Source organism: Anomaloglossus baeobatrachus, chromosome 6, assembly GCF_048569485.1.
Source record: "Anomaloglossus baeobatrachus isolate aAnoBae1 chromosome 6, aAnoBae1.hap1, whole genome shotgun sequence".
Classification (NCBI taxonomy): domain Eukaryota; kingdom Metazoa; phylum Chordata; class Amphibia; order Anura; family Aromobatidae; genus Anomaloglossus; species Anomaloglossus baeobatrachus.
The window spans coordinates 539,929,700-539,951,659 of NC_134358.1; the positions used below are offsets into that span (position 1 = coordinate 539,929,700).

Below are 21,960 nucleotides of genomic sequence, written 5' to 3' on the forward strand. Positions count from 1 at the left end.
GTGGCATTGCGGGGAACTTGAACACTTACTGCCATGTGTCCCCGCAGATCACTTGGTTTTCGATCAAGAAGGAATTTTGTGATCAGTTTAATGCCCTTGGACCACAGTGATTGTCCAAAGCGGAGTAACGGGTGCAGCTGTGGTCATTGTTCTGAAAGCTTTCTATATCTCTTCACCTTAAAATTAATAGATGCAAAGAAACCCCTGGTGGGACAGACGCAGGAAGATCAAGAGTTCACCCCCATGCCGGCCAGCAGCTTCAGCATTGCAATCATGGAAGTGGCTGAAAATATCCGAGCAAAAATTTACTCTATATTTTCAAAAATTGGTAAGTACGAGAGTCGACCAGCATACTATATACTAAGTGTTATTTATGGATATTGTCATAGGTGTGTCATAGGTGACAGACAGTCATGTGGTTTCTGGCCATAGAAGGTCACAGCGTTTGGCTGCGCAGAATGTTCCCTGACTTTCCATTGTTCCTCCTCAGCATTCTCTTGATGCTTAAATACCCCTTCCTTCCTTGGACTGGTGCTGGTGATATTTTCAGTTCATTCAAGCCTTGGTTGCAAGCAGGTGGCTTGTACTCCTCTGTGGTATCGTTGCTGAAAGCTTTGTTGAACTTCTACCTTAGTCATCTGTGGATAAGTAGTTCATGGTTTTTCTGCTGTGTGTCCTCCTTGTGTCTTCTCTAGTGTTTAATGGGGTTGATGATGAGCTCATCCCATCCGGTCACTATTAGCGTCCAGCCCTAGGGATACCTAGGGTCAGGTATCTGGCTCAGCGCATAGGTGCAGAACCTATCTAGGGTGGTGAGGGACCCCAGGGACTAGCAATAGGTTTGGTCAGGGGTCACCATCTTCGCTTTTCCTAGACACAGAGTTTCCCTTCCCTTTCGCCATTCGCTTGGTACTTCCCCATACCTAGCGTTATAGATATAGACTACAAACAAAGCCTCTAAAGTATGATCCTAGAGACACGCGTTAAGATTGCTTTACACTTTTGACCAATCAGACCAATATCAATCTAAGTTGGCATGTGTAAGTGGCTGGTTGATCTGACTAAAATCTGCTAGATAATTCGCGTAAAAATCTGTGTGCCAACCTCAATGGTTGTAGAATGTGACCAGCATCAAAAATATATCTGTAATGGCCTCTGCGTGATAGGGAATAGAAAAGTTTTAATTAAGGACGATCATAACAGATGAGGACAATTGGTTGTCTCCTAGGAACATATTCGGGTGGGGTGTAAATATGTAAGAGGGTTGAAATTGAGTTCACGATCCTCTTACAAAAGTTAAAGGGATATAAGCTAAAATAACTTAAAGGGAACCTGTCACCACTTTTTGGGCCTATAAGCTGCGGCCACCACCACCGGGCTCTTATATACAGCATTCTAACATGCTGTATATAAGAGCCCAGGCCGGGGGTATAACATAAAAAACACTTTCTCTGACGCCTCATTGGGGGACACAGGACCATGGGTGTTATGCTGCCTATCCATAGGAGGACACTAAGTAGATGCAAAAGCATAGCTCCTCCTCTGCAGTATACACCCCCTGGCCGGGCCAGGCAACCTCAGTTTTAGCTTAGTGTCTGTAGGAGGCACTTCCTTTCAAGGTTTGTTATTTTTTTAGGGCGACGTTTTCCTTTTGGGACTGATCTCCCACTACCATCAACGGGCGGGAACGTGGAGTGTCACCTCCACGTACCCCCTCCTGCGACGCTGGATCCTGGGCTATACGACGGGTTCCACAGACACCGATTTTCCAAAGCCCAGGGTGGAGGCCTGTGCCCCTATAGCCCAATTCCTCAGCCCCTCTTTGCAGGCGCTGAGTTGAATATGGCACCAATTCCTCAGCCCCTCTTTGCAGGCTCTGAGTTGAATATGGCATCGGTGTGACCGGACACAGCAAGCTGACTCTGCTATTTTCACTGCCTGGACTGAAGCAGTGTTTTAAGGTGAGATCCCCCCTGACTGGTTTTCCTAGACAAAGGGAGAAAGGACATTTACAGTATTTATTATGAGAAAGTCCTTTGCTGAGTGCAAGGAGGAGAAAGGATCCTGCACACACAGTGTTAACTTTTCTCTGGCTTGCTGGCTGGAGGAGGGGGGAAGTCACTCCTGTTTGCAGAAAGTCCTGCAGATAATTTCCTGGTGGCAGGGGGACGGCCCTGGGCTCAGGGACTCACGCTGTTTATTTGCTCTGTTTATTTGCTCTAGCAGAAAAGCCAGCTGATAACCACCAGTGACAAGCTGTGTGCTTGCTGGAGGGAGAGGGAGGAAAACTATCAGAAGCTCCCTTCCCGCCGTTTTTTACTACCCACAGCAGGGGGGGCACACTGACTTCATCTTCGCACTCTTTTAGCGCTAAGACCCGCCCCCCCAGGAAAGCGTGCGAAGATCTCCATAGAGCTTAATCCTTCCTGAGGACAGGGCCATCGGCTGATTTTGGTGAGGTGCTTGCTTCACTTGTAGCTCTGCTGAGCATTGCTCCCCCTCCTGGCATACTTCTATTAGGAACATGCAGAATTCTAAGAGTGCTAAGGCCCACATAGTCTATTATTCAGCCTGCACTGCCTGCCACGCTGAGCTGCAACATAAACACACCTCTTCTCTCTGTGAGTCCTGTGCCCCTATAGCCCCCCAAGACCCCCCTGCCACCACCGCCGCAACCGTCAGCCCAGAGCCTAGGGCTCCCAGCCCACCGGAATGGGCACAGTTTCTGTCCCAATCCATGGAAAAACTGTCAGAGAACCTGGTGCTGGCTATTAAATATCGTCCTCTACACCCTTCTGGGTCCCTGGATGGAACGCAGCCTGAGGATACCCCTATGGAGGATCCTTCTGAGGTAATACGGGCACATGCTTCACCGGTTGCAGGGATCAGGAAAAGAGCACACGGCCAGGTGTCTCCAGCGGGCTCTCCCTCGGGAGCACACAGGGCAGGCTCTCCCACACGCTCCACGGCTTCTGAAGAGCTGGAGGAGGGAGAATGCTGTTTATACCAAGAGGATTCCTTGGTTTCACCCTCCCCAGATGATCAAACTGCAATAGACTCCCTTATAGCAGCAATCAACCAAACTCTGCATGTGGAGGATCCCCCATCCACTACCACTGACCATGCGGTCTCCTTTAACAGCGCAAGGAAACCCCAAAAGGTTTTCGCTGATCACCCAGAGTTTCAGGATATCCTGACAAAGCAAAGGGAGAAGCCTGACAGGCGCTTCGGTAACCGAAAACTCATGGAGTCCCGGTACCCTTTTGCCTCACCTGCCCCTAAGGGCTGGGCCGATCCGCCCTCGGTCGACCCCCCCGGTCTCCCGCCTTACCACAAAGACGCTCCTGTCTTTACCCGATGGTTCCTCCATCAAGGACCCGACAGACAGGTGGAGCACCTCGCTCGCTCTGCTTTTGAGGCTGCGGGTTCCTCCCTCTCGCCCTCCTTTGCCGCTGTGTGGGTCGCAAAGGCGATCCTGGTCTGGGCAGAATCCCTTAACACTTCGCTTGAGGAATCCCAGTTCACTCATACCTTCACAGAGGTAACAGATCAAATTGCCGCTGCGGCGGAGTATCTCATGCAGGCCTCCATGGACGCTGCTACCTGCGCAGCGTTTGCCGCCTCAAATACCATAGCCATCCGTAGAGCTCTCTGGCTCCGACAATGACTAGCGGACTCTGCCTCCAAGAAGTCTCTCACGGGCCTTCCCTTTTTTCCAGACCGATTTGTTTGGCGAATGTCTGGACAAGCTCATTTCTGACGACACGGGAGGAAAGAGTACCTCCCTCCCCCAGCTGAAGTCCATGACATCCTTCACCAGACATCCACAGTCCTCGTTCCGCTCCTTTCGGATCTCATTTGGTTGGTCGACATCCCGTGCTGTCCCCGCCACCAGCGGCGGACTACGCAGGGGCTGACCTTCTCAGCTCTCCCCGAAACCCACTTCGTCATGGCAGCCTAGACCGAAACAGTCCAGGACTAGGGAGACTCGGCCGCGACGTTTTCCCCCCTCATGACTCCTTCGACGCCCCGGAAGACACACTCATTGTAGGAGGTCGACTGCGGCACTTTCATCACATCTGGGCTGCCGCCTCAGACGACAAATGGGTGCGAGACCTTGTGTCTTCCGATTACCACATAGAATTTCGGATCCGACCCCCGAGTCGGTTCTTTCTCTCACACCCCCCAAAGACTCGAAAACGACGCAAAGCTTTTTTCTCAGCAATCCACTCGCTCCAAATAGCAGGAGTGATAATACCTGTCCCAGACGACGAGAAGTTCGGGGGGTTTTATTCCAACCTCTTTGTGGTCCCCAAAAAAGATGGGTCAGTTTGACCCATCCTGGACCTCAAACACCTAAACAAACATGTGCACGTACGGAGATTCAGAATGGAGTCCCTAAGGTCCATTATTGCATCCATGGTCGAAGGGGAATTCCTCGCCTCCATAGACATCAAGGACGCGTACCTGCACATACCCATCGCCCCAGATCACCAAAAGTTCCTCCGCTTCGCAATTCAGGACTCACACTTTCAATTCGTAGCTCTACCCTTCGGCCTTGCCACCGCACCAAGGGTCTTCACCAAAGTCATGGCGGCCGCCATGAGCGTCCTTCACGCCAGGGGAGTAGTCGTTCTCCCTTACTTGGACGACCTCATCAAGGCCCCCTCCTTCCGCGACTGCTCAACCAGCGTACAGATCACTGTGGACACCCTATCCCGCTTAGGGTGGCTAGTGAATCTGGACAAATCATCCCCGATCCCATCACGATCCATCACCTTCCTGGGCATATCCCTGGACACCCGTCGTGGCTTGATCCTTCTCCCTCAGGACATGGCGATCGCTCTTCAATGAGCGGTACGCTGCTTTCTACGTCCTCCATCTCGCTCCATTCGATTCAGCATGAAAGTGATTGGCAGGATGGTGGCAGCTATGGAAGCAGTACCCTTTGCTCAACTGCACCTCCGCCCACTGCAGCTAGCCCTTCTAGCGGCCTGGGACAAGAGCCCCTTCTCCCTGGACAGACATCTTCACCTGACGCCTTCAGTCAGGTACGCACTCCGTTGGTGGCTTCGGTCCTCATCCCTATCGAAGGGGAGATCCTTTCTCCCAGTGAACTGCCTAGGAGGAACAGTGTACCGGCACCACACTGCTCAAGGACGTTGGACGCCCCAGGAGTCTTTCCTACCCATAAACATCCTGGAACTCCGCGCGATCTTCTGCTCTCTGCTAGCGGGTCGTCAGATTCGAGTCCAATCGGACAATGCGACAGCTGTAGCCTATGTCAATCGGCAGGGGGGCACCCGCAGCAAAGCGGCTTATCTCGAGGCCCACAAGATTCTTAGCTGGGCCGAATCGTCGGGATCAGTGATATCAGCGGTACACATACCGGGGGTAGAGAACTGGGCAGCAGACTTTCTAAGTCGCCAATGGTCTCTCCACCCAGATGTGTTTCTACACATCTGCACTCGCTGGCGCACACCAGACGTGGACCTAATGGCCTCAAGGTTGAATGCAAAGGTACCCGCGTTCATAGCCAGGTCACGCGACCCGCAGTCCATCGGCGCGGATGCTCTAGTCTGCTCCTGGCACCAATTCCGCCTGCCTTACATATTTCCACCTCTACCCCTGCTGTCGCGGGTAATCAGGAAGATCAAGGCAGAGGGAGTCCCGGTGATACTGATAGCACCGGACTGGCCCAGGCGCGCCTGGTACGCAGAATTAGTACAAATGCTCACAGACGCACCGTGGCGCCTTCCAGACATCCCAGACTTGCTGACCCAAGGGCCCATTTCCCATCAGAACTCCAGAGCTCTGAAGCTGACGGCATGGCCATTGAGACCTGGGTATTAACAAGAGCGGGATTCTCCCCGCGGTTATTTCCATCATGATCAGCGCCCGAAAGCCTGCTTCATCCCTCATTTACCACCATACGTGGAAAATCTTCCTTTCATGGTGCAGAGAAACTAACGTCCAGCCTATGCCTCTGGCCATCCCCAGAATTCTCGACTTTCTACAGTCTGGCTGGCAAGTGGGGTTGGCTCTCAGCTCCCTTAAAGGGCAGGTCTCAGCGCTCTCAATCTTCTACCAATGCCGCCTGGCTCAAAAACCACAAGTCAAGACCTTCCTCCAGGGCGTTTCCCATCTAGCTCCCCCGTACAAACGGCCGCTGGAACCATGGGACCTCAACCTCGTTCTGGACGGTCTCCAGAGGTCTCCCTTTGAACCCCTCAAGGAATCCTCCCTTGCTCTTCTGTCCTGGAAGGTAACATTCCTGGTGGCAATTACGTCCATCAGACGGGTTTCGGAGCTAGCAGCACTCTCTTGCCGAGAGCCTTTTCTGATCTTTCACCAGGACAAGGTGGTTCTGCGTCCCCTTTCGGATTTCCTTCCAAAGGTTCTTACCCCGTTTCATTTGAACGAGGACATTGTTCTGCCTTCCTTTTGTCCACACCCGGTTCATAGGGTGGAAAGGTCTCTGCATTCGTTAGACCTCGTCAGAGCTCTCAGATATTACATATCCAGGACAGCCCCCTTTAGGAAAACGGACTCTTTGTATGTCATTCCTGAGGGGCCTAAGAAGGGACAGGCAGCTTCAAACGCGACTCTGGCTCGCTGGATTCGCTCTGCAATCCAGGAAGTCTACCGCTTGCAACTCAAGCCCATTCCTAGTGGGCTGCGGGCTCATTCCACGCGAGCAGTTGGCGCTTCGTGAGCCATTCGGCATCAGGCTTCAATGGAACAGGTGTGTAAGGCTGCGACCTGGTCTAGCCTGCATACGTTTTCAAAGCATTACAGAGTCCATACCCAGGTTTCAACTGAGGCAAATCTGGGTAGGAAAATTCTGCAAACGGCAGTAGAGCACCTCTCTCAGTAGGCGCTCCAGGCTGTCTGGGACTGGTTCCTAGTCCTTGGGTTGTGTTGTCTTCTTTTATGTTTCCCACCCATGGACTGCTTTAGGACGTCCCATGGTCCTGTGTCCCCCAATGAGGCGTCAGAGAAAAATGGATTTTTGTGTACTCACCGTAAAATCGTTTTCTCTTAGCCATCATTGGGGGACACAGCACCCACCCTGTTGCCCTGATGGGCCTTGGTTCTCTCAGTACCTTATTTGGTTATGACTCTTCTTTTCTCATGTTCCTCTGTTGAGAAGTTTTTACTGTTTTTTTCTCCTACTGCTTGTGTACTAAAACTGAGGTTGCCTGGCCCGGCCAGGGGGTGTATACTGCAGAGGAGGAGCTATGCTTTTGCATCTACTTAGTGTCCTCCTATGGATAGGCAGCATAACACCCATGGTCCTGTGTCCCCCAATGATGGCTAAGAGAAAACGATTTTACGGTGAGTACACAAAAATCCGTTTTTATAATACTTACCTAACGGTTGCGCGGTTGGCCATATGGGCGTCTCTGGTGCCGGCGCCACCTCTTTCGGCCATCTTCGTCTTCTTTCTGAAGCCTGGGTGCATGACGTGGCTACGTCATACACACTCGCCGGTCCTGCGCAGGCGCACTACAATACCTTGATCTGCCCTGCCTAGGACCTGAATGCCGGCGAGTGTGTATGACGTCGGACCCATCATGCACTGCGGCTAGAGAAGAAGGAGCACAAAGATGGCCAAAAGAGGCGGCGCCAGCACCGGACAACGGAGATTCCCATAAGGCCCACAGTGCGACCGTTAGGTAAGTATTATAAAGTTTTTTTTATGTTATACCGCCGGCCTGGGCTCTTATATACAGCATGTTAGAATGCTGTATATAAGAGCCCTGTGGTGGCTGCAGCTTATAGGCCAAAAAAGTGGTGACAGGTTCCCTTGAATGATCGCTATGACCTACTGATCCCTCTGAAGTACCGTGTCTAAATGGAGCCAAGGTCGAGCATGAGCACCTCCGCTCCATTCATTCTCTATAGGACTGCTGGAGATAGTCAAGTGCAACGCCAACCCAACTCTGGTTGATCAGGAAGTTATCCTTGGATAGCAGATAACTTCAAATCTTACAGGATGCATTTTTCAGCAGTTTTGAGGTCTATGGTGTTGCTCATTAGCAGTGAGGGTTGCATTTTGTCTTTTAGCTGCTGGAGTGGCGTAGGGTTGGCATGAGAATACACAACCCCAGAAACATGACAGAGAACATAAAAAGAAGCTATTCGCGGATAGTACAGGTTAGATACACAGACTGTCAGCCTGGCAGAAATGAAGAAAGCTGTGCAGCCCAGCAGAAAGTGTCTGCGTCATAGCTAGCTAGTAGTAGGGGTGAGTAGCATTTGCTAAGTAGGAAGCTGCAGGCGTGACTGCCTTGTGGATTGTCCCAAGTGGAGGAGACATGCCCGCCTACAAAACAGAATTCCACCATTACTGAGAGAGGGCGAGAATTATTACTACTGGGGAAAGGTGAAAGAGGGTGAGATGGATTTCAGCTATTGAGCCCATTGTTCTAGTAGAGATAAGCCTTTGCCACAAGGGTATAGCACCGGTAGGGAGAAGCGGTGGAGGATTGATAGGTGAATAGTGCTACATGTTAAAGTCATATGAAAAAGTTTGGTCACCCCTATTAATGTTAACCTTTTTTCTTTATAACAATTTGGGTTTTTGCAACAGCTTTTTCAGTTTCATATATCTAATAACTGATGGACTGAGTAATATTTCTGGATTGAAATGAGGTTTATTGTACTAACAGAAAATGTGCAATCCACATTTAAACAAAATTAGACCGGTGCAAAAGTATGGGCACCTCAACATAAAAGTGACATTAATATTTTGTAGATCCTCCTTTTGCAAAAATAACAGCCTCTAGTCGCTTCCTGTAGCTTTTAATGAGTTCCTGGATCCTGGATGAAGGTAGATTTGACCATTCCTGTTTACAAAACAATTCCAGTTCAGTTCAGTTTGATGGTCGCCGAGCATGGACAGCCGCTTCAAATCATCCCACAGATTTTCAATGATATTCAGGTCTGGGGACTGGGATGGCCATTCCAGAACATTGTAATTGTTCCTCTGCATGAATGCCTGAGTAGATTTGGAGCGGTGTTTTGGATCATTGTCTTGCTGAAATATCCATCCCCTGCGTAACTTCAACTTCGTCACTGATTCTTGCACATTATTGTCAAGAATCTGCTGATACTGAGTTGAATCCATGCGACCCTCAACTTTAACAAGATTCTTGGTGCCGGCATTGGCCACACAGCCCCAAAGCATGATGGAACCTCCACCAAATTTTACTGTGGGTAGCAAGTGCTTTTCTTGGAATGCCGTGTTTTTTTGCCTCCATGCATATCGCCTTTTTGTATGACCAAACAACTGAATCTTTGTTTCATCAGTCCACAGGACCTTCTTCCAAAATGTAACTGGCTTGTCCAAATGTGCTTTTGCATACCTCAGGCGACTCTGTTTGTGGCGTGCTTGCAGAAACGGCTTCTTTTGCATCACTCTCCCATACAGCTTCTCCTTGTGCAACGTGCGCTGTATTGTTGACCGATGCACATTGACACCATCTGCAGCAAGATGATGCTGCAGGTCTTTGGAGGTGGTCTGTGGATTGTCCTTGACTGTTCTCACCATTTTTCTTCTCTGTCTTTCTGATATTTTTCTTGGCCTGCCACTTCTGGGCTTAACAAGAACTGTACCTGTGTTCTTCCATTTCCTTACTATGTTCCTCACAGTGGAAACTGACAGTTTAAATCTCTGAGACAACTTTTTGTATCCTTCCCCTGAACAACTATGTTGAATAATCTTTGTTTTCAGCTCATTTGAGAGTTGTTTTGAGGAGCCCATGATGCCACTCTTCATAGGAGATTCAAATAGGAGAACAACTTGCAAGTGGCCACCTTAAATACCTTTTCTCATGATTGGATACACCTGCCTATGAAGTACAAAGCTCAATGAGGTTACAAAACCAATTTAGTGCTTTAGTAACTCAGTAAAAAGTAGTTAGGAGTGTTCAAATCAAGAAATTGATAAGGGTGCCCATACTTTTGCACCAGTCAAATTTTGTTTAAATGCGGATTGCACATTTTCTGTTAGTACAATAAACCTCATTTCAATCCAGAAATATTACTCAGTCCATCAGTTATTAGATATATGAAACTGAAATAGCAAAAACCCAAATTGTTATAAAGAAAAAAGGTTAACATTAATAGGGGTGCCCAAACTTTTTCATATGACTGTATTTTTATAGCATCCTTTTGCTAAGTGGAAGTTAGAAGAAAGAGGTGAGAAATCCCTTTAATGACTGTTTCTTCTTTCTTTTAGGTTTTGAAAATTTACCCGGTTTATCTGCCCTGGACTATGTCACCCTCAGCGTAATAAGTAGATATCTAGATTTTAAGGTAATTATTTTTCAATTTATAATTTCATCATGGTATTATAGACACATTTTATGTAGAAAGGGTTTCCTATCTACCATCTTTGATGGCGCTTTACTGCTGGCCATCCTGGAAGTGTTTCGGGGACGTCTCGAGTCCTTGGCACACCTCCATTGCACTTACAGGCTAATTTACATTTGGATTTAAAGTTTGATTTTTCAGTGCTTACTTATTGGATTACTACAAGACAGGTATCGTTTTGATCCTTGGTTTTAGACTTACAGTATACGGCCGTAGCACGAGTTTACATAGAAACATTGTCCTGACAGGTTCCTTTTAAAACCTGCTTTACAAAACTATTTTATACTCTTTAAGGCCGGAGAAGTTTGGAGTGAAATTAGAATGGAATTAAAGGCTGAAAATATCCGACCTGTGACCTCCGATCAAGAAGCCCTGGATGTTATTGAAAGAGCTGCGGAAAATATCAGTAAACTCGTCGCCACTCACCAAACGGAAATGATCGAAAATCATCAACAATTGGAGCTTCTGGAAGAGCAGCAAAAATATGCCGAGGTGAGATTGCATTCCCTTAAAGAGGCTGTGTGGCCTTGGGGTACAAATCTGCATTTACTGTATGTGAAACCTCACAGCGAGCAGTGTTTGCGCTGTGAGAATTCTCCAGCGCCGGTAGCAAACGGGCGCATGACCGCAAGTATGGGATTTGCATCCATGCTGTCACATGCCAACTAGACACGCACGTCCTTGCTCAGTACAAGTCTAGTTGGAATGTGGCCAGAATTATGCAAATCAGATACTTGAGACCACATGACCATCCACTGCCGAAGCAGGCACGGCAAATCCTGTCAGTGTGTGCACTGCGCGGATTCACAAGTCTGCAGTCACATAGTGTGACTGAAGACTAGCACCCTAAGGGTGAACAACTCCTTTAGACAGGTATTCCAGTCAAAGAAAGCTATTCACTTGAGCCTACCAAGAGTCAGAGCAGGGGGCGTGTGTCCCCCATTCCAACCGCTGCTTTGAGACCACAGCAAGGAAGAGTTCAATGGGGAGTAAGGCCAATGGAAAACAGAGAACACTAGTGAGGATCCCATTGGTAGGACCCACAACGATCTGACTGGATAGGTGATAACTGACTGAGACGGAAGTACCCCTAATAATGAGTAACGCTACAATCCATAACCTAAATGTTGCTCATTCATAGGGAGCAATGGCTTTAAAGTTAACTTTGTGACAGTCACGGTTAGCACCATTATGCTTTCTTCACACACACTATTTTTATTACTTTAAAATATTACCTGGAATTCTTGTATTTTTAATGTGTTTATGAGGATGTGTTTTCAGGAATATCTAGATTATATAACCTATTTGTAATATACTGACATTATATTTCCCTCACAGATAAAAGTAAACCACAAGCAGCGGGAAATAGTAATGAAATCCTGGGATAATTTCCTGGCAAGAACATCGAATTATGAAGCTTTAAAGGTAATAACTTTTGTTGTAAAGGTTGATAATGAATTGGCGGCATCCGCATGTAATAATGAGAACACAGATGCTGAATCTCTTTGTAAGTATATAAGGCTGGGTTCACATGTCCTGTAGTCGTCAATAATTATGGATCCATCAGAGATCCGTTTGCAAAAAGTTCTGCAAACACAACTTTTTTGTTCGTTGTTAAATAACGGATGTCAGCCAAATCTGTTTATAACATTTGAAGTCTATGGACAACGGATCTGTTAACGGATTGCTATTTATCGTCCATTTGTTAAGAAAACAACGGATCCTTTACAAATGCAAGTACAGCAGATGGTTAAATAGCAATCCGTTACGGATCCGTTGTCCATACACTCCCATGTTAAAAAAACGGATCCAGCAGAAATCGGTTCTAATGCATGATTGACTACAAGACATGTGAACGTAGCCTTAAGGGGGCTTTACACGCTACGACATCGCTAATGCGAAGTCGTTGGGGTCACGGAATTTGTGACGCACATTCGGCCGCATTAGCGATGCCGTTGCGTGTGACACCTATGAGCGATTTTGCATCATCGCAAAAACGTGCAAAATCGCTCATCGGGACATGGGGGTCCATTCTCAAATATCATTACTGCAGCAGTAACGAAGTTGTTCATCGTTCCTGTGGCAGCACACATCGCTCCGTGTGACGCCGCAGGAACGAGGAACCTCTCCATACCTGCCTCCCGGCCACAATGCGGAAGGAAGGAGGTGGGCGGGATGTTACGTCCCGCTCATCTCCGCCCCTCCGCTTCTATTGGGCGGCGGTTCAGTTACGCAGCTGTGACGTCGCAGTGACACTGAACGAACAGCCCCCTTAGAAAGGAGGCGGTTCACCGGTCACAGCGACGTCGCCGGGCAGGAAAGTAGTGTGACGGGTCTGGGCGATGTTGTGCTCCACGGGCAGCGATTTTCCCGTGTCGCACAACAGATGGGGGAGGGTACCCACACTAGCGATATCGGTACTGATATCGCAGCGTGTAAAGCGGCCTTTAGTAAGTTTTGTATTTTTCCCTTTGACACACAATTACAGAACTGTTTTTTTCCAAACTTTACAGCCTTTCTAACTTAACCCCTAAACTTCAGACTCCATTGCTGATCCTGAACCTCAGTCAGACCTGTAAAATTCATTTAGACACCAGAAACCTAAAATATGTTCAGACCACGAAAAGTAATCAGAGTCCAGAACAGCCTTCAAATTGACCCTAGACCAGATTCGTAAAGTTATTCAGACCCTAGACCAATTAATTCACAGTATTTCAGAACCCTAAAATTAATCCAACCCTAAGTAAGACTCCAGAAAAGACTCCTAATATGAAACAGAACCTATAATAGACCCTTAAAATTAATTTGGGCTCCTTACCTCTAAAATGAAACAGACTCCAGACCATGATAAAAGCTTCGGACCATAAAACTGACACTTAAAATTACTCAGATCCTGAAAGGTATTCAGCCCCCAAACCTTTAAAATTACTTATTCACACCATCCCCTAAAATAAATTTGGACTTTGGATGAGACCCCTGAACATACCACTAAAATGTATCAAACCCTATTAGAACGTATGGAAATTAATTCAGAACCTATACAGTATATAAAAAAAATCAGACCCCAGAAGAGGTTCCTAAGATTAATCAGAACAGAGACCCCTAAATTTAATTAAACACTTGACAACAAGGATAAAAGCAAAGGGAGGATCACAAACAAAGAGAAACTGACTTCTCAAAAGGGTTGGACTACCGGTGGGATCAATGATAAATGTATAAGTGACCACTGAGAGCCCCACTGATAACGAAAACTTGGGACCCTTGTCCTCCATTTAACCCTAGAACGTGCAAGCAATTCAATCTACCATAGAAAACAAATGACCTAGCAGGCCTGCGAGGCCCCAGGTATGCGTTCTAGGGTTAACTAGAGTTGGGGTCACCAATGCTTTATCACTTTATTAATTCTCTGTGGGATTTAAGGGTCTCTGTTAATCTTGGAGTTTATAACGCTTGTGGCCGGTGTAGGGGCAGCAAGCCGGATTAGTGGACCCACTGGACCACGAGGGGGACCTGAAAGTACCCTTTAGTGGGAGGGGCTTAATTGATCGCCTACCGTGAGGTGGACGCCAGGTACCACTCCCAGGGCAGTAACCGGGACTGTGGCAGCTGACCCCCAGGTGACACACTCAGGTATAGGCAGGGGTGACTGAGGCAAGCTGGTACAGACAGGAATGGTGGGTATGGCAGGGACAGACAGGTATGGGAAGGCAGGGACAGGTGACAGACACAGGGGTAACGGGACTTGAGAACTAGCTAGCTAGCAGACTGAGACACTGACTAACTAGGAACGTTGCACAGGCACCTCCCATAATGGGAGGGTACCTTAAATACATAGTCCCTCTTAGCCGTAGGCTGAGAGGCATTTCCTGAAAATAATGCGCTAGCCCTTTAAGAGGAGGGCCGATGCATGCACATGTGCCCTAAGCACACTCCCGGGAGAAATGGGTTGCATGCACAGACCCCAGGAGGGGAAGGAGGCAGCAGCACACATGGAAAGCTGGGGGAGGCCGTGACTCGGCCAGCGCGGTGAGTAAGTTGGCGTCACTCTAGGGACGTTGGCACTACAGAATTGCTGTTGTAAATGCACTGACTGTGCTTTCCTCCAGTGTATCTTTCATGGCTGTGTGGGGGGCTCCGGTTTGGACCATGGTCTGCCGGAGGAGCACCCGTAACTGATGCTATCGATCATAAGTGTGAAGTTCTTGCTGAGTAACCTCAACTCTGTATATCACAAAATCTATATGATTCTCTTCCTCTTCCTGAGACTTGTTCTAGGTGGTAGCCTATACATGTAATACTCCGCGTCGGCTTCCTAGAGAACAGGAATCTTTAGTTCTGTAATGGCTCCTGATTATTATTATTACTATATATTTAGATTATTTTTTTTTGTGCATTTATTTTCAGAAAGCAAAACGACTTCAGGAAAAGTCAATTGAATCCTCAAGACCTAAAGCGAGACCCCAAAATACAACCGTCCACTCCACCCAGATCCCGAACCTTAATACTACGGTAACTTGAACATGATAGTATAATGATATTTTGACTTGTGATGACTTCTATGCTTGTTTTGTTACCATTTTAGGGCATAATTGAAGATAATTCAATTTTGGCTCATATTTCTGTAGCACCCCCCAGAAAAAACCTATATGCAAATGCATTAAAAACCCTCTGGCTCTGGTTCCTCAACGCTGACACTTTGCATAAGTGTACTTTTGAAATAAGATTCATCTAATTTTATTCAGGGGTGTCACATCCTAACTATATGCGCATTTTTCAGCACCAAATTTTAACATAATTTACATCACTTTTGTAATGTCAATTGTGAAGAATTTGCCTTATGCGCTCAGCCACGATTAATCCCTGGTTTTAAAAAATGTTAGGGCTGTCCGGGACTGGTGTAAAAACTCCAAAAGTGACAAAAGGTTTGCGTAATTACAAGATAGTGGTTTTTTTTCCCCTTTTGAACCTTTTATTGACCTTTGATGCACCTTTTCTTGCTATAAAAAAAAAAAAAAAAAAGCCTTTAGGCCCTGTGCACACACTGCGTTTTTACCCGCTTTTTTTGCGTGCGCACACTGCAGTTTTTTCTCAAGAAAATTCTTTCTGCAGAATTTCTTGAGAAAAAGAGTGAGCATGTCACTTCTTTTCTGCAGGTACCTGCGTTTTTTGCCATAGATAATGGTAAAAAAACCGCAGGGATCAACCTGCGGAAAAATGCATCAAAAACGCGGTAAAAACGCATGTGTTATTGGTGCGATTACTTTCAGACTCTCAAGAAATTTCTTGAAAAATTTCTTGCAAAAAATTCTTTTTCTAGTGCGTACAGGGCCTTAAAGTGTTGATCCAGCTTCGCTCACTTTAGACATCACGTCTAATAATATCTGCCGGCAAATGTGCATGATTGGCAATTATTTTTTATTAGAATAGAACATGTGCCCGATACCTGCTTATTGCACAGGTAAGTGGAGATGGAGTGCCCCTTTAAGGTAAAATAATGCATTTTTAAGGTATTTATTTGATTTGTTTTCTTTCCATAAATTGCATCTGTCCCTAAATGATGCTCTAGATGACTGCCTACTCCGCCCACCCTTTTTTCCACCCATGATCTATAGGGTCTGAAGCTAAAATGCAGGTTTTAGGGTTGTTGTTTTTTAGGAAAAAAAAGAAGGTAGCCAAAATAAATGTGTAGTAGAAATTAGTGATGGGCGGACCCGGACTATAAAAGTCCTGATTCGTGCGGTTTCAAAAGTATTCAGGTAATGATCTGGGTCCGGCACTTGAGTAATACAAAAAATAAAGGAAAAATAAAGAAAAATAATAATAAAGCAAGTGGCGCTTCATAAATATCGAGCATCCGGCACGACTGTAATGGCTCCCGTGGCTGCCCATTCACTTCGGGGGCCGCTCATTAGGATCATGCATATGCACTGCTTTCCCCACCCATTGGCATCTGCTACTATCCCCCTATTCCTTCTACCACCATTTTTAATCTTCAGATTCTGGTCCCCATAGACTTATATGGGGACCGACATCCAGCCAGCCAATTCCGGGCCCAAAACGGATTTTTTTTTTTAAATCTGGTTAGATCCGCCGGTGCCGGTTATCTTCGAGTGTGCCCATCATTAATCACTACTAGAAATATTTATTTTAGTTTTGGATAAAAAAAAGAAAATTGAATTAGTTTGAGCCCTCTCCTGTCGTACATGCTATAAATACTGTGCAGATCCGCATTTGCTTGGCAGATAGTTCATTGGTGGACACGGGGGCCTGAGAGGTAAGTAGGCCCATCTCTACTTCCAAACCAGTGGTAATTGTGCATTTTGGTGAGCTTTTGGGCTGCAAAGAGCCTATATATTGTTCTTGCACAGGGGCCCTGTTCTTTCTGTGTCCACCAGTGAGATAGTTCATCTTAAACCCCACCCATTGTTTTGCAGGTTGCCTTCGGCCCTGTTGTGACCGTGGAGAGCACACCGTCTAGACTTACCGGGGGCCCCCTCGCGGATACAGAACTCGCCCTCAAGAGGGTTCCCATTCGGGGAGGAGCGCTGCAAAAAGCCAAAGGTGTGAAAATGGTGGAATAAAGGAAGAAACAGGATTGTACAGATAAATTCTGCAAGCAGTTTGTAACTGAACACAGAGCTGTGTGTCTGCATGGTGCCAACCTATAAACGAGCCCTGCTCCGGCAATCATACTCTCCGTCATTTATACCCTTCTTCTTATGAATGTACATTCAGCAGCTTAAATACATTTTATGGAAAGACCTGGAGGAATAAGATTGCAGGATCAGACTACAAGGTGTTCGTTTGTAGTCTGTTGCCATGGAGACACATCGCTTTGCATAGAGCTGTAAAGACACATCAGACTATATTACAGAAGTTGCTTAAGTTATTTCATTTGCATTGTAATAAAAGTTATTGGCTGTAATAGAGTACGGTATACAGAGGTTGTCACATTAGGCCGACACCTGCTCTTTGTGGCCTGATGGGGCAGATTGACATGGAGGAGGAAGCCCTCTGCTTGGAAAACCCTTTAGCCAAATCAGGTTGCCGCACCAACTTCTCATTTTAAAGGGCTATCCCACAGACATCATTCATCATCTATCCACGCATAACTGGTGGGACCCCCCCAATCCTGAGAACAGGGGTCCTGGAGTAATGATGCGTGATCTCCACTCAGTTCACCGACGATGGTCACGCATGCACCGTACTTCTCTGTTCACACGGGAGCCCCTTTCCGGCACGCTTGGAGTTGTGGTCACGCAGCGGATGGATAGGCATAGGACGACAGTTTTGGATGCCTGTGAAGATCGGTATCTACAAGCTTGACATCCATTTCCATATTTCCAGTGTGTATACTTACTCTGAATAAAAATGCGATGCTGCTAGAATTAATAGGATTTGTATCATCATCATTTTGCTTCGGATTTGGGATTTTTGTACCTCCTGGGCAATAATGGAAACATTATCCATAGAAGTGTGGCAAGCAAAGAATAACATTAAAGGGTGCTTTACACGCTGCGACATCGGTAATAATATATCGTCGGGGTCGCGGTGTTAGTGATGCACATCCAGCGTCGTTAGCGACATCGCAGCGTGTGACAGCTAGGAGCGACGATCAACGATCGCAAAAACGTCAAAAATCGTTGATCATTGATATGTCGCTCCAAATCATAATGTCGTTGATGTTTCATTCCGCAGATTGTTCGTCGTTCCTGTGACACCGCAGGAACGACGAACATCATCCTACCTGCGTCCATCGGAAAGGAGGAAGGAAAGAGGTGGGCGGCATGTTCCAGCCGCTAATCTCCTCCCCTCCTCTTCTATTGGACGGCCGTTTTGTGACCTCGCTGTGACGCCGAATGCACCTCCCCCTCGAAGGAGGGATTGTTCGGCAGCAAGAGCGACGTCACAGAACAGGTATGTGCATGTGACGCTGCCGTAGCGATAATGTTCGCTACGGCAGCAATCACCACATATCGCAACAACGACGGGGGCGGGTGCTATCGCTAGCAATGTCACAGCGTGTAAAGCACCCTTTAGGCCGCGGTTGTACCAGATAGTAAGGTGATACAGTGATCAGACAGCCCTGGAAAAGCCTCACGGAGAAATCAGTTACTGTGTAACAACAAGTATGCAAAAAAGCCAACTACACACCCACATCTTATAACCAAAATATATTCCACCGTTCGAGGGCTTGTTCCTAAGGAATTCACCACCCTCCTACCTGATCTCAGTGATATATAAACGCCTTAACGGACAGCCTAATCACCCGGGCCCGGACTATGTCCAGGCATGGGAAAAGGAACTGGGTACTACATTCTCGAAGGAGGATAAGCAAAAAGCTTTCCTCTTGACACATAAAATGTCGGTGGCAGGGTTTGCTCAGGAAAAGAATTACAAGATTCTGGCTCGGTGGTACCTCTGCCCAACCAAAATTCATAAACTATTCCCTTCGGCCCCAGACAGGTGCTGGCGCTGCGGAATTGAAAAGGGGACAATGTCCCACATATCGTGGGAATGTGAAAAAATCAAACCCTTCTGGGACGCGGTATTCGGAGCTTATACAAGGATCACAGGAACCCAGGTCAAACCTACCCCTCAGGTGGCGATTCTCTCCATGTTGCCAGGCCCCATTGGGGCACAAAAAAGAGACCTCCTCGGGTTTTGCCTGATTGCAGCTAGATCAGTAATCCCCAGATACTGGCGGAGGACGGAGACGCCACCTGTTGGGGAGTGGTTTAAGGAGTTCTCACACATAGCCCTAATGGAAGAATTATCTGCAATAGCAAATGACACTACTGATACCCACACCCGGACTTGGCAGCCCTGGATTATGTTTAAGGAAACCCAGGACTTCTCGAGGTTACTGGCTCAGTAAAGGAGAGGTCTCGGGCGCTGGTGTGTCACATCTACCCCTTACCCCATGACCTCCACCCTCCCCCCCCAATCTCTTCCCTCCCCCTATTCCTCCCCTCATCTCATAATCCCCCCCAAACCACACACACCCCTCCCCCTCCCTTTTTTTTTTCTTTCTTCTTTTTTTTTTCTTTCCTGTCTCCTTTTTTCTGTTCTCTTCTTTTTCTTCTTTCTTCTCCCAGTATATTCCTCTTTTCTCTCGCTCTTCCTCCCCAGTTTTCTTCTCCGATATCTCTTTTACCCCTACCTTTTCTCTCCTTGTGCTCTCTCCACGTACACTAAAACATCTTTCCCCTTCCTTGTAATCTTCATACACATCCTCTGCAAACCATATCCATCTGGAACTTCAGTAGGCTGCACCGGGGGCGCAAAGCTTACTCCCTACTCAGATGCATAATACTGGTAGGGGTCCACCCTGGCCCTAGCCGGGTGTAAGACATTCTGTTACTGAGGGGGCTACGCTCAGGATCCTCCCAAGACCAAAAAATAGGAAAATAGCATAGTTACGGTTGTACGTTAGACAGACAATGGAGATAATTTGAAGCAAGACATAGTATTTGAAGTGCATCCGAAAGTGAAAGGATACAGGAATTAAAGCAGTTTGTAATTGGCAAAATAAGGAGAAATGTTAATATAGAGTAAATGAGAAGTTCATGTTTTGCATTTCAATTATTATATGTAATGGAATATACAAGACTGTTGGACCTGTAGAGGGACCGTTCTCACGAATTCTCTATCTAATCTTGCTTTCTTTCTCTCTAATACAATGTTAGAGCATATACTAAATAAGCATATACTACAAGTACAGCAATCAGAGAGAAATAATAATAAGATTTATTCACTTATATAGCGCCATTCATTCCTCAGCACTTAACATACAGTTAGGTCCAGAAATATTTGGACAGTGACACAAGTTTTGTTATTTTAGCTGTTTACAAAAACATGTTCAGAAATACAATTATATATATAATATGGGCTGAAAGTGCACACTCCCAGCTGCAATATGAGAGTTTTCACATCCAAATCGGAGAAAGGGTTTAGGAATCATAGCTCTGTAATGCATAGCCTCCTCTTTTTCAAGGGACCAAAAGTAATTGGACAAGGGACTCCAAGGGCTGCAATTAACTCTGAAGGCGTCTCCCTCGTTAACCTGTAATCAATGAAGTAGTTAAAAGGTCTGGGGTTGATTACAGGTGTGTGGTTTTGCATTTGGAAGCTGTTGCTGTGACCAGACAACATGCGGTCTAAGGAACTCTCAATTGAGGTGAAGCAGAACATCCTGAGGCTGAAAAAAAAGAAAAAATCCATCAGAGAGATAGCAGACATGCTTGGAGTAGCAAAATCAACAGTCGGGTACATTCTGAGAAAAAAAGGAATTGACTGGTGAGCTTGGGAACTCAAAAAGGCCTGGGCGTCCACGGATGACAACAGTGGTGGATGATCGCCGCATACTTTGGTGAAGAAGAACCCGTTCACAACATCAACTGAAGTCCAGAACACTCTCAGTGAAGTAGGTGTATCTGTCTCTAAGTCAACAGTAAAGAGAAGACTCCATGAAAGTAAATACAAAGGGTTCACATCTAGATGCAAACCATTCATCAATTCCAAAAATAGACAGGCCAGAGTTAAATTAGCTGAAAAACACCTCATGAAGCCAGCTCAGTTCTGGAAAAGTATTCTATGGACAGATGAGACCAAGATCAACCTGTACCAGAATGATGGGAAGAAAAAAGTTTGGAGAAGAAAGGGAACGGCACATGATCCAAGGCACACCACATCCTCTGTAAAACATGGTGGAGGCAACGTGATGGCATGGGCATGCATGGCTTTCAATGGCACTGGGTCACTTGTGTTTATTGATGACATAACAGCAGACAAGAGTAGCCGGATGAATTCTGAAGTGTACCGGGATATACTTTCAGCCCAGATTCAGCCAAATGCCGCAAAGTTGATCGGACGGCGCTTCATAGTACAGATGGACAATGACCCCAAGCATACAGCCAAAGCTACCCAGGAGTTCATGAGTGCAAAAAAGTGGAACATTCTGCAATGGCCAAGTCAATCACCAGATCTTAACCCAATTGAGCATGCATTTCACTTGCTCAAATCCAGACTTAAGACGGAAAGACCCACAAACAAGCAAGACCTGAAGCCTGCGGTTGTAAAGGCCTGGCAAAGCATTAAGAAGGAGGAAACCCAGCGTTTGGTGATGTCCATGGGTTCCAGACTTAAGGCAGTGATTGCCTCCAAAGGATTCGCAACAAAATATTGAAAATAAAAAATTTTTGTTTGGGTTTGGTTTATTTGTCCAATTACTTTTGACCTCCTAAAATGTGGAGTGTTTGTAAAGAAATGTGACAATTCCTATAATTTCTATCAGATATTTTTGTTCAAACCTTCAAATTAAACGTTACAATCTGCACTTGAATTCTGTTGTAGAGATTTCATTTCAAATCCAATGTGGTGGCATGCAGAGCCCAACTCGCGAAAATTGTGTCACTGTCCAAATATTTCTGGACCTAACTGTACATCAGCAACACTGTCCCCATTGGGGCTCACCATCTAAACTCCCAATCTGCGTGGGAGGTATCGCTTCACGTCCGCAGCCTTGTGAGTTTTATACGTTCTAATCATAGCATTTCTGTATGCAAGGTGTCGATTCAT

General features: G+C 46.5%; 1 protein-coding gene across 1 annotated transcript in view; it reads left to right on the forward strand.

The window, feature by feature from the left end:
• CFAP69 (cilia and flagella associated protein 69) overlaps positions 1 to 17,772 on the forward strand; it is a 109,745-nt gene extending 91,973 nt beyond the window's left edge. The window contains exons 18-23 of the mRNA XM_075316833.1: positions 191 to 328; positions 10,247 to 10,323; positions 10,675 to 10,872; positions 11,719 to 11,805; positions 14,785 to 14,889; positions 16,815 to 17,772. Coding sequence (XP_075172948.1) covers positions 191 to 328; positions 10,247 to 10,323; positions 10,675 to 10,872; positions 11,719 to 11,805; positions 14,785 to 14,889; positions 16,815 to 16,961 — 752 coding nt within the window. The 3' untranslated portion in view covers positions 16,962 to 17,772. The remainder of the gene's footprint in view (positions 1 to 190; positions 329 to 10,246; positions 10,324 to 10,674; positions 10,873 to 11,718; positions 11,806 to 14,784; positions 14,890 to 16,814) is intronic.
• Positions 17,773 to 21,960: the final 4,188 nt, after the last annotated feature.